At 40.0% G+C, this 13,321-nt stretch overlaps 2 protein-coding genes across 4 annotated transcripts in view; both read left to right on the top strand.

Annotated features, from left to right (window-relative positions):
• tcf7l1b (transcription factor 7 like 1b) overlaps positions 1–3,096 on the top strand; it is a 32,312-nt gene extending 29,216 nt beyond the window's left edge. The window contains exons 8-12 of one of the 3 annotated variants that reach the window (XM_074638358.1): positions 766–903; positions 1,049–1,208; positions 1,295–1,402; positions 1,572–1,623; positions 2,175–3,096. In XM_074638358.1, coding sequence (XP_074494459.1) covers positions 766–903; positions 1,049–1,208; positions 1,295–1,402; positions 1,572–1,623; positions 2,175–2,659 — 943 coding nt within the window. In that variant the 3' untranslated portion in view covers positions 2,660–3,096. Of the gene's footprint in view, positions 1–765; positions 904–1,045; positions 1,209–1,294; positions 1,403–1,571; positions 1,624–1,812; positions 1,968–2,174 lie in introns of those variants that run through there. The other 2 variants (XM_074638357.1, XM_074638359.1) reach the window with 2 other exon arrangements.
• A 6,356-nt stretch (positions 3,097–9,452) lies between these two features.
• Positions 9,453–13,321, top strand: part of tgoln2 (trans-golgi network protein 2) — a 6,359-nt gene continuing 2,490 nt past the window's right edge. The window contains exons 1-2 of the mRNA XM_074638356.1: positions 9,453–9,680; positions 12,379–13,106. Coding sequence (XP_074494457.1) covers positions 9,626–9,680; positions 12,379–13,106 — 783 coding nt within the window. The 5' untranslated portion in view covers positions 9,453–9,625. The remainder of the gene's footprint in view (positions 9,681–12,378; positions 13,107–13,321) is intronic.

The raw sequence follows: 13,321 nt of genomic DNA, 5'->3' as shown, positions 1-13,321 counted from the left end.
TTCATTACTTTACTTTACTAGATCAGATTTTATATTCAGTGAGATAGTAAATATTGAATGAGGAGTTGAAACAAGCTTTGAACCATCTCTGTGTGAACCTGGACTCCAATGTTGTGTTTGCGACAGTTAAATAAGCCTCTGTGTGTATATAAGTGAACTCTGGGTTCGTGAATCATAAGGTGAAGCTGATGACTGCGAGCACAAGGCTATATATTGTGCTTTGTCTCTCATGACAGCCTGTGTGACATGTTAAAATAGAGGAATTTTCCAGTCTAACCTTAACGAGCGTGTGTGATAGAGGGATATGGAGCTTAATTCCCCCCTTGTTCATTACAATGCTCCATTGTATTAACAATTGGAAAGACACTTTTTTTGTAAAGGTGTTCTGTGTGGACGGCTGTCAGAACGCTCCCTGGAACGTGGTAAGGAAAGTGGTTTCAGGTGTCACGGCCATGCTGTCGTCATGGTAACAACACACTCCACTTTTCTCCAGCCACTCCTGAATAAAGGGGCTTTTGAAAAAGTCTTTATTTGAACAAAAAGCGAGCATGTAACTCATTGTGTGTGTATGAATTTAGTCTAGACGGACGCAGTAGGCATGGTGAATTTTATCCGGAGGGCGAGGCGGGGCGGTTATGAAGGTGCCAAGTTAGCTGAACCTTTTTTCTCGTCAGGTTAACAGAGGATTCGCACATGCTTATGTTGCATCCGGTCTAAGAGTTTCAAACCCGACTGTTAAAATGTCGCCTCCTGTCTCCCTCACAGCTTGGTGTCCAGCCGTTTCTCCCCTCACATGGTGTCTCCGCCTCCGCACGGCCTCCACCAGACTGGCATTCCCCATCCCGCCATCGTCTCCCCGGCTATCAAACAGGAGCCCTGTGACATGAGCCCCTCCATGCATGCGTAAGAGAACGTTTAAAATAAAGTATTTTCAAAAACCTGCTGTTGTCGCTGCACAATATTTCCCCTTGTTCGCTCTAATTCACCAGCACCTCTCCGCCATTCACGGCTTATTAACGGCATATTTTTTAATGTTTCGGATTAGCAGGAAATCCCCCGTTGCTCCCAAGAAAGAGGAGGACAAGAGGCCCCATATCAAGAAACCTCTGAATGCTTTCATGCTGTATATGAAGGAGATGAGAGCCAAAGTAGTGGCGGAGTGCACTCTGAAAGAGAGCGCCGCCATCAACCAGATCCTTGGGAGACGGGTAAGTAGCACAGATGTGCGTAAGAGTTTATAACTATATGTGTGTGTGTTTAGCAATCCTTTGATATCTTCTGTCTTTGCCCACAGTGGCATTCCCTGTCAAGAGAGGAACAAGCCAAATACTACGAGCTGGCCAGAAAAGAGAGGCAACTGCACTCCCAGCTCTATCCAGGGTGGTCAGCACGAGACAACTATGTGAGTAGCACGTTTCAATCATCATGAGGAAGTTAGAAACAAGATTTTCTTTCTCACCAGGCTCAGTCAAATATGACTTTCAGTTAATTATAGTAATCTCACCGATGTCAGTAAAGTGGTTTACTTTCACTATGAATACTTTTTTAACAGCATTGTTTGATCTGTGCAGGGAAAGCGGAAAAAGAGGAAGAGAGACAATAAGCCCGACTCAAAACCAGAAGGTAAGAGGTCTTTTCCTCCTTTCACAAACTGGAATAACAAATAATAACTCTAGAAACTAACAGTGAGGGTTTTATTTGAAACACTGCACCTTTATTCTATTATTTTTTATCTACCTTTTTCCTGCATGGATTCTTTCCTTCACTAACACTTACTAACTTCTTTCCCTGCTTCTACACTTTGACAAGCAGCTTATGAGGTTCAGTGCTAATAGTGGCAGGTATGTCTGTTGCCGTGCAACCAAATGACCACCGTAATGTGCCCAAAATTAGAGATCTTTCCACACTTCAGTGCACATTTTGGTGAAGCGTGTAATGTTCTTTTTTTTAACATCATGATCGCATACCATCTGAATATGTTTAACATCATGTTTCACTGTGTTTTTTCGAGTTGATTTGAACATGTCACAACTTTCACTGCCACCGTCTTCACTGTTTTTGACGATCACTTCTGTCACCGGCAGCATTGAGGGACATGAACCAGATTTGAAGCCAGCAGCAGATCCATAATTCAGCTTCCTCACTTCTCCTGTGTTTCTCCCATCCCCCCTTAGACTTCTCGATAAGAAGCAAGAAGCAGTGCGTGCAGTACCTGCCCTCGGAGAAGATGTGCGACAGCCCGGCGTCGTCCCACGGCAGCATGCTGGACTCGCCGGCCACTCCCTCTGCAGCCCTGGCCTCCCCGGCCGCCCCCGCCGCCACTCACTCCGAGCAGGCCCAGCCGCTGTCGCTCACCACCAAACCGGAGGGACGCATGCACCACCACCACTTCTCCCTAGCTGGGAAGGCTTCTGGATCTACATCCTCTTCTTCCTCCTCCTCCTCTTCCTCCTCCTCCTCCCATACCCACCTCTCCATCCCAATTGGTACTTCAGGTAGCCAGCCGACTACACCCATCCTCACCCGGCCAATCCCCTTCACCTCCCTGCACCACTCCATGCTCTCTCCTCCTTCCCCGTTCCATCAGGCAGCCCTTCACTCCCATCATGCCCTGTTCCAGTCGCAGCCCCTCTCCTTGGTTACTAAACAATCCGAATGAATCCACAATGGCGATTTCCCCCCATTTATTGTGCTGTATATTGCTTTTCTTTAAAATAGGTATTAGAACAGCTTTTTTTCTAAATAATGAAAAGGAAGAAATATTATTGGTCAATATTTGACTGTCTCCTTTTCTACATCTCTCAATGAAAACAAAATGTATTTTTTGTAAAGTTTACTGCAGAACTGGTTTCTTTTTTTTGATGCATTTATCCAATGAACCTCTTGTATAAAAGAACCAATGTACATAAAGTTTCTTTATAAAAACAAAAAGGAACAAAAAACATGTTTTCTTTTTAGCCAAAACCTGATTAATGTTAGTATTAAATTTAAGTCATAGTACTGGCCAATAATTGCAGCCCCCCTTTTCAATTCACGAGTGTGTGCCCCTTTCTTTGACATGTTAAATAAACATTTGAAATTGTTTCTTAAAAGAAATGTCTCTTTTTGTTTTTTCACATTTTGTCAGCCCATGTTTTTGTCATTTAATAAAGAGAGGTTTCTTTAACAAGGTAATGCGGTTTGGAATTAATATCTCAGACTAGTGACCACAGTGCATAACAAGTCGATAACTGCCTTTTGTAGGTGTTACAAATGTCGATTTAATGAGCAGTATAATTTTATTACAGCTGAAATTGCATAAAAGTCCCTAACACCTGCCATTTTTTCAGTCTTGTGTTCTGCTTTCATAAAAACCTTACTGTGCGAGTTTAATGTTTAATAAAGCAGAATTAGGCTAACCACACTGGAAAATGAGAAACAAAATTTGAAGTCATAAATAAAATACAAATAAAAAAATACTAGACATCTGCTCCGTCTCGGAATATAGCGTCCCACAACAATGACAAAAAAAAAGCAGGTCAGCCCCATCCCAGCACACCGAACCCTGCTCGGGTTCCCTGTTCCTCTTGCACTTTTACTGCATCTTTATTCACCGTTTGGCACACTGCTTAGGCTTTAATTAACTCGGAGGTAATGGGATGGAGCCCCTGGGACCTCATTAGGCATTTCAATTAGTGAAAAATACACAAGGTAGGTTACAGTTTTTGGTGGCTTTGGAGATGAGGAGTGGTGCCAGGGATGGACCAATTATGTCAGAGCAGCGGGGGGGGGACTGGCCTGGACGAGCCCACTGACACCCACCCTACCTCCTCTCCTCAAGATCTTACCCACAGGGAGATCTACAGAGCTGGGAAATATTACTTTTCAACAGTATTTGAGCTGATTGGATCATTCAATATGTGTATGTAACCAAAAAAGTTTCCAGAGAGTAGACAGCACCCCCAGGCACACAGGGGGGAGTCTGGGTTAATTGATTTCAAGCTTAGATGCCACAATAACGATCTGGATATTGTCAGAAATATCTCGGATTTTACTCCTCAGATATTATTTATCATTACCTCTCTTTCAAACAGGCTTCTCCTAAAACTACAGACAGGTGGACTGAGGATGTGTTTCCGTTTCGCCCCGCAGAGGCACCAAACTGTCAAGTCTCCCCCCGCTCTGTTTTAAGCAATCATTAGCCATAATAAATCTTTGCTGCTCTATATCTTACATCATTCCAGGCACAAACCACAGAGTCTCTGGTGCCACGGCTGCCGACTCTGGGCCACTTCACCAATCCGTCAGTGAAATTATAGGTAATGAGTTGTCAAAACAGCCAGCAAATCTGTCTCCTCAAGGCTATGCATCCAGTGCAATGTTCAATTCTCCTAAGACAGTACCCTTATTATGAAACTCAGCCCCCAAGTGAATGGCTTCAAATGCTTCTTCTTTTATTAAATACATTCTCCTGCTTATGCCTCTTTTTATCTTGTTGAAGTATTATCATATTGAAGGAAATCCCATGAAATATATCATTATTATTACAACACAATCTGATCAATGAAGCGTAATACATAAAACATGAGCACGGAGGATTTTAAAGCATTCTACTCAGTTTTATTTGAAATGGAATAAAAAGGTGTGTTATCTTAAAGTTCCCATGCTCCACTCAAAAGGCAACATGCCACTGTTTATCTCTAATAACGTATCTGGTTGCTGCTCCACTCAACATCTGCCATGTAAGCACGAGGTCAGATTTAATACATGTTAATTTTTGCTCATTAAATTCTTCCAATCTCTTGCCAAGGTTCTTTTCTGGGCCTTCCTTTGATCTTGAATTTATTCCAGGTTAACCCTTTGATAGTGTGTAGTAATATTGCACCGAGAACTATCAGTTGATAAGTCACTAAAATTGTTAAAAAAAGAGCAACACTTTAAATAAGTGAAACACACCCGACAGCACCGTTTACTCTAAATGCACACAATAAAATCACATTATCAAGTAGACTACATAAAACTAACAGGCTGATCCTATATCTTCCATTGACTCGTGACCTTATATTCCCATTAATAACAGGAAGCTGCATTTACTTCGCATGTGGTTTCCCAAAGTGATATTAATTGATTGTTTCTGTAACATTCACCGAGCTTAGCAACACTCAGCTGGTGCCTTTGTGAAGATAGGTATGGCTGGCTGTGAGCTTAAGAACCTCCTTAATGTATTATTCATACCCGTTTGACCTTAAAGATGGAAATGCAAATGGGTGTCAAGAATGAGAGGGACTCATCGGACTTTTTCAAATGTCAAATAGCCTGCCACAATTAAGACATATTCATTACAAGAACCCACGGGTACCCCACACCCAGCTGAGATGTAAAACACCTCCAATTAACATGTTGCTGATTATCTCATCTCTAAAGCTACTGCACACCTTCAAATCTAATCCCCTAAAATATTGTTACGTATCACTTCTGGTAATCAGCTGTAAAGTTTAGTGAGTTTATGCTAATTATTTTATGGTATTTTATATGCTTGAAGGTGATTATATGATGATATAATGGGTTGATAGTTTTTGCAAAGCCCCACAATTACATGCACATAAAGTAATCTGGAGTCATGTGCTTTTGTCACAGTTTTTTTTCCCAATTGCTCTGTATATCACTACTGCCATCTGCTGATAAGGTCAAATACTGACACAACCGCCTCATGTGGAGTAAATACTCCCATCATCATGTCAGCACCTAACCTGTGGGTGGCAGTAATAACACAGATGTTATCTCCTCCACTCCTCCTGTTGGGGTTCATTAGAAAAACATAAATATATATAACATTTAATTCTTCACAAGTGCTCTCTTTACCTTTACAAGTTCAGGTCAGCTGGGTACAATAGGAGGATGTGTGCCTCATATAGGCTGCAGAAGTATCTGTATCTGAATCTGGCATAAATATTTAGTCTCCCTTTGTTTCCACATGTGCCATTCAAATAAATGTAAATAACGCAGTCATGAAAGTAAAGTCCTATCCTCTCACTAACTGAATGCTAAGTTTCACCGAGACAAAGAGCTCAAGTCATCTGGCTCCAATCAGCAAACATGCATTGTTTTACTCTGTGAGACGTGTACAGATATATGTGCAGGTATGTGTGAAGGAAGTTGTCATAAACGGTAAAGGGAATTTTGATGACACATATGGTATGGAAGCTTTATTGGACTTTAATAGTCCAGAAAAGACAATCTACAAATGTATCTTCTGTGGTACAAATTGGACACAAATCTCCAAACATACAGGAGGGAAATTACAAACCCACAGGAAGCGTTCCACAAATGTGCAAATATCATTCCACGTGTATAAATCGATGCATAAATGCATATATATATCACTTTAAATGTAACCTATAACATTCGGATGTGGAATTAAAATACGTCTTTACAGAGTAAATTACGAGTATTTGCAAATCGCCCTGTATTTTTGTGGATGTGACTTAACACAACACAAATACAAAAATACATTTTTGTGGATAATGAAATATTTGTCGATCATGGTACACATTTGTGGATTGTCTTCTGTGGATTACAACTATTAAAGTCCGATAAAACTTACATAGTAGGGCTGATGCATTGAAATGTGTAACTTTAAGTGTAACTCTCAACCCAATAACTGCAGCACTACTGTGAATATGTATGGCTGTAGCTTGTCTAGTAAGCTACTTTGCATTTGGTGGCAAGATATGCGGGTTAACTGGCATAAGGGAATTTGGTCAGAGGCTTCCTTGTTGCTAAACTGGTGGATCCAGATCCAGGGTTTCAGGGTCAGGGAGTTCACCGGATTTACACCCGATTGGAGCCATTGTTTGGGAAGGTGGATGGAAGTGGTATTTTCCAGATTATGATGCAAGAGCTGCAACGCTTATCAACTGAATATGGTTGTGATAAGATAAATTACATTGAATGTTGGCATTTGAATCTGATTGAAACTTGAAAATGTGAATTTGTTAGTTTTAGACACAGTCTATATCAAATTTCAACTACAATTGAAGTCAGTTACAAATTAAAAAGTTTCCTTTTACTGTTGAAAACGTCTCATTTTCCAGTAAGCATCTTTTTTTTACTCAACACTACATTTACCTGCTTATCCCATTGTTCTCAGTGAAACATCACACGCGTTGTCACAAAAGAAAGGTGTGATGGATAGTCCTGCCTTTAGCAAGCAAACAGATAGCCTGCATGAATGCCAGCAAAGAAAGGTGATAGTCCCTGTGTGTTGTGTAAGGCAGCTGGAGGGGCAACATGGTAACTATTGAGAAAGTTTGAAGAGAATAAAGCACGAAGAAGCTTCATTCTTTCTTCATTCACATATTATTATTTTTTTTTCAATAGACTTTATTTTAGATTTGTAAACAATACAATACAATACAATACAATACAATACAATACAATACAATACAAAATACAACAATGCAATTAAATCAACACATAGGTAATAAAGGGATAAATAAAAACAAACAGACATAAAATAAAACTAATAAATAAAAACAGTAACATAAAACACAAAACATGCCAGTTGTTTATATAAATAAATAAATAATAGTAACTTAAGTAAAAATATTAAAATGAGAGCACAAACGTTTTACTAGCCTTTTTGTTTTTTGCAGAAGATATTGTCTTAATATTTAGTTCCATTTCTGTCTTGAAGCTGATATATAGCCCCTGAACAGCATATAGGCACACCAGAAGGAATAGCATCGAAGATTATGGCAAACTTTTTAGTAAATTTCTTCATTCAATTATAACCTAGCCCTCCTGTACAACGGAGTATTAGGGCCACATTAAGGAAAAAAATAAAGAAATCTGAGATTTTGAGAATAAATTCATAATATTACGAGAATAAAGTCATAAGTTTACGAGAAAAAAAGTCATAATATTATGAGAATAAAATCACAAGTTTATGAGAAAAAAGTCGGAATATGAGAATAAAGTCATACATTTAAGATAAAAAAAGTCTTACTATTAGTAATAGTAGTAATTTTATGTAATATTGTGACTTTTTTCTCGTAATATAATGACTTTATTCTCAAAATCTCCTATTCCCCCCCCCCCCCCCCCCCCCCCCCCCCTCCCTCAATGTGGCCCTAATACTCCGTCGTACTCCTGAACCTGCATACATGACTGCCATGGTAAAAGTCCCATATCATGCTCATTTTCAGGTTCATACTCTTATTTTGTTATTCCACTAGAACATGTTTACATGCTGTAATGTTAAAAAAAAACTTTATTTTCCTCATACTGTCAGCCTGAATATGCCTGTATTTACCCTCCGTCTGAAACGCTCTGTTTTAGCACATTTTGACGGAATTGCAACGGAATTGCAACAGAATTGCGTTGCTAGGCAACAGCTTGGGTCCATGTGTATTTCCTGTCAGCTGATGACTTTCACATCCACTGCAACCAGGAATAAACTGGGCCACATTTAGAATGTTTACGTTTAAAAACTGCGTAAAGGGTCTAAATGTTGTATATTTGTGACATCACGAATGGGCAGAAATCCTGACAGCTTGTTTCAAATGCAGCGTTTCCGAATACGGGCTGTGTGTATTTCCCTGTGGATTGAGTGTTTCGATACTTTCACAGTATTTATATAGGACTTAAAGGGACTATTTGTAACTTTCAGAAATGCTTCTTAACAGCGACACCTGTGGCCGTGAAATCAACGAAAGTCAGCGTCAGGCTCACGCTTGCTCGCTCTAAATATACCTGAACGAGCATCACTCAAAACAGTGAGGCGACACACGTCAGCTAAAACCACAATATCACTCTATATTTCAGCTGCTTGGCAGTAATGTTAGCTGACCAGACAAAGGTCTCTCCATGAACATGATTTAGATCTGATCCTAGTGTTGGCTTTTCCTGCCTAAGTGCAGGCTGATGCAGCGGGGCTCTCCAGCGTGTCTCCCTGCTCTCTCCGCCCGCAGCCGGAGAGAGCAGAGGAGACACCGGCACCCGGTCGGTAACGAGAAGACAACGTAAATCTCTGTAGAGCTCCGTCACTTCACAAGACACGGAAAACCTCTGTTGGTCTGGAGGAGCTGCAGCAGATATTTCTGCACAAACGTCCCCTGTAAATTCACTAGATATTCTCAGAGCTGAACTTACTCTTCTGCAGTGTGTAGTGAATGCGCGTTCACGTCTAGAGGTGGAGCGAGCTGAGCTGTCTGAGTGAAGGTGAGCAGGCAGAGGAGGAGGGTACAGCGGCTACATGCGAACGCGCATATGCGAGCGCGCATGTGTGACGACCCGCTACATTTATGCGCGTACAAAGTTACAAATAGTCCCTTTAAGCCTGCTTTATAATAAAAAAACAAAAAAATCTCACTTTTTTATAATATGGGACCTTTAAACAGCGCCCTGTAATACCCTCACTCCTCCTCTAGGTGGCAGTGAACCACACCACACCGCTGTGTTTGCCTCTGCAGAAGAAGAGCAGGTTTGTTTGTACACGGAAGCAGGAACAGAGGTCTTAAATCCAAAACGTCCAACCTGTCGACCTGCATTAGTCAACGCGGATTGTCTCGTGAGCTCACCGGAGGACAGACTACAGATTATACAGTAGATTTAGTTTGTATATTGTCAGTAGTGTGTGGACACAATGAGGACGTCTTTCCTGGTACTCACGGTGCTTCTGTGTTTCTGCTTGGTCAGAGGTGAGTGGATTTTAATGTGTCATTTTGCTATTTATAATATCTTAATCCCAATTAAACTAGTTGTCGCTGTTGCTTCTTATTTGATCACGACTGAGACAGTATGAGCTAATCACCACACAGGGTTGTGTCAGTGTCATCAATGTAAGGTTGAATGACATCAGTGCGTTTGACACTTTAATTAGTTCAATAAATGGAAATAAGCCAGAAACACATGATCCTTGTGCTGGTTGTTGTGTCAGAGACACAGTCTGATCTATGTGTCCTTTTCAGACGCCACACCCCCATCCACATCCACATCTACCGGTTTATGGACACGTTCCCAGTGTGCACACAAAAGACTATATATAGCAGCTTAATTACACACCCAGACAAACAGCACTCTTTTTTAAAAATTATTATTAAAGATTTCTTTTTATTAGCAAAAAACGTATTTTACAATTCAATTCCAACGTTTCTTTTGGTTTTTAAAACAAATATTGAAACCAGAAAAAAATATAATATAAGAAATGAATAATTATAGAAAAAAAATGTGGTAATGATATATTATTGATAATGAACCTATCCTTGTATCAAATGTACTTTAACTACATTAATACAAATATTAATTATTATAATAATAATAATAATAATAATAATGAGTCAATGAAAATAAAAAAATTATAAGAAAATTATCCAGGTATTATACCTTTTATTTTTTGATGTGTTAATGTTTTAATTATTATTAAAGATTTATTTTTACTAGCAAAAGGCTTATTTTACAATTCAATTCCAACGTGTATTAACCTTTCCTTTACGTCTTTAAAACAAATATTGAAACCAGAAATAAATAAAATAATATAAGAAATGAATAATTATAGAACAAAATTGTGGTAGTGATATATTATTGATAAAGAACCTATCCTTGTATCACATGTACTTTAACTACATTAATAATAATAAAAATAATAATTATTAATAATTCTTGTAATTAAGAATCATCGGACCTTATTTATTTATTTAATTATTGACACCTTCACTGTAAGGTTTATCAAGACATGCCACAATGATGGTTAATGTATTGTTTTATAGAAACATACATGCACTCTTATTCAAAGAAATTAATCAAGCCTTACTTGAACAACAGTGCCTGTTTTAGTATGTGTTTGCATTGCAATGCATCTTAGAGATGGCTCTGTTGTAAAAAGTGCAATGTAAATAAAGATAATTCATTCATTTGTTTATTAATTTTAAGCCCATAAGTGGCGTATACTGTATATGGAGAATGTAAAGTAATGAAAAGTAGCCAGTCTAATGAGGATGTTCCTGAAAAAAACCTTGAAGATGACTCCCCACTCTCGGCAGGACACAACATCTCAGCTCAGTGTGCACACACACATTCATATAGAGCGTGTGGGGGCGGGACTGATACAGACAGTTCCAGGAACACTTGGTTGATATTGTCCTTTTCCTAACAAATTTTCAAATATGAAATTACCATGACCAAATGACATGCAGAAACCCTGGGACGTCTGGGGCCCACAGGGGCAGTTCCCTGCTCTGTCTGGTATTTAATCCAGCCTTGTAGGTGTATGAATCTTATGTATGAGACACAATATGTCACATGGTTAGACCTGGGACATGCTCTGACACCTGTACAATTGGTTGACATTTTTTGATGGCTCCCTTTCTGTATTATAATCAGCACTAATATCCCTTATCCACAGACATTTTATGAAATTAGAAAAGCAAGTTTTTGTCAAAATAAAATCTCTTTGTGACTCAAGATTTCAAAAATAATGTGTATCACTCTATGGTCATGAATAACCTCAGAAATGAAAAAAAACAACTAGAAATTATGTGAATTGTAAAAAAAAATAATGACTTGTATTGTCATTTGTTCTCGTTCAGCCTGTACAACAAACTAGTTCTCATATTTCCAAGTGGTTTTCCAGTGCGCGGAGGCTGCTTCCTCTACCTTAATGTTCTGGCCTTTATTTTATGCTCTTTACATCATATAATCGAATCATCTAATGAAATGTTCTTTGGCTTATTTAATCAAGCGGGGGAAGCTGACAAGAAAAAGACAGAGGACATTACTAACCATGTGGGACAGAACAGACAAGTAGAGGAAATTAATATTCAAAAGTTTGCAGAGGAAACAAAGATGGAAACGTAATAGGGAAAGGCAAGCAGATGTGACTAGGTCATCAATGCAGAATTCAAACATTCACAACGACAGCATTCATGCCATTATATTCTCTTAATTGTTCTGTTATTGTCCCCGTGCCCTGTCTTCAGCAGGTAAAAACTCTAATTATATTTTATCCATCCATCTGCAACCGCTTATCCCGTTAGGGGTCGCGGGGGGGCTGGAGCCGATCCCAGCCGACATTGGGCGAAGGCAGGGTACACCCTGGACAGGTCGCCAGTCCATCGCAGGGCTGACACATAGAGACAGACAACCATTCACGCTCACATTCACACCTACGGGCAATTTAGAGTCAACAATTAACCTAACCTGCATGTCTTTGGACTGTGGGAGGAAACCGGAGTACCCGGAGAAAACCCACGCTCACACGGGGAGAACATGCAAACTCCACACAGAAGGGTCCCAAGCCGGATTCGAACCTGCAACCCTCTAGCTGTGAGGCGCCAGTGCTAACCACTGCACCACCGTGCAGCCTTTCTAATTATATTTTATTTTTGTTTTTATTTACAGGGGCTCCAGCCGATGTCGATCCATTAGCAGGATCCAGTGCAGTTGTGAAGGACCAAAAAGGAGCTAATGGAGTAGACGATGACAACAAAAATCAAGAAGGCGTTGCTGGCACTCCAGCAAATGATGCAGAAGTGGGGACAACTGATGCACAGTCTACAGTACAGCCAAGTACCAAAGTACCAGTTCAGACCACACCGAGCAAACTAAACCTTGGAGAAATTAACCAAGGGACAAAGATAAAAAGTCAGGAAGCGGAGAATGGGGATGAAAACGGCAACAAAAATACAAAAGTGAATAATCAAGTGCAGCAAAATCCCCCTGAAACAGAGAAGAAGAATGACAAAATCAATAATGAGCCTGCAAAAACAGCGACTATCGCTTCAAAAGAAAAACCCATGACTATAGTTAAAACTGTAACAATTAAAGAGTCAGGAGAGAAAGAAGAAAAGGACACCAACAACAAGGCAGAAGGAAAACACAGAACAGAGAACCCCAGTGTGGCCAAACCAGAAGTAGAGGGCAACAATAACGGCAACCCAGAAGGAGAGGGCCACAATAACGGCAATCCAGAAGGAGAGGATACCAACAATAAAGAAACCGAAGAGAAAACATTGTATGACCCATCTGGTATGAAGGATGGGGCAGAAAGCAGTCATTTCTTTGCCTACCTTGTCTCTACAGCTGTGCTGGTAGCAGTGCTTTACATCGCTTACCACAACAAGCGCAAGGTACTTGGCCTTTAGCTCTCACTCAGATCTCTTTGAAGCATGTTTCTTGTGTTTCCACTGACCCAGATTTGAGTTGCAAATGTCCCGGCGTGGGTTCTTGTTGCAACAAATGAAGGCGATAATGGAATTTTTTGAAACCCAGTAATTGCGGTTGCATACATTTGCTCTATATTCGGTCAGGTCTCCACTATATGCAATGAAATAACTGGACCGTA

Source organism: Sebastes fasciatus, chromosome 6 (genome assembly GCF_043250625.1).
Source record: "Sebastes fasciatus isolate fSebFas1 chromosome 6, fSebFas1.pri, whole genome shotgun sequence".
NCBI lineage: Eukaryota > Metazoa > Chordata > Actinopteri > Perciformes > Sebastidae > Sebastes > Sebastes fasciatus.
The sequence above is the reverse complement of the archived record's forward strand: the minus strand, read 5'-3'. Positions and strand labels throughout refer to the sequence as shown.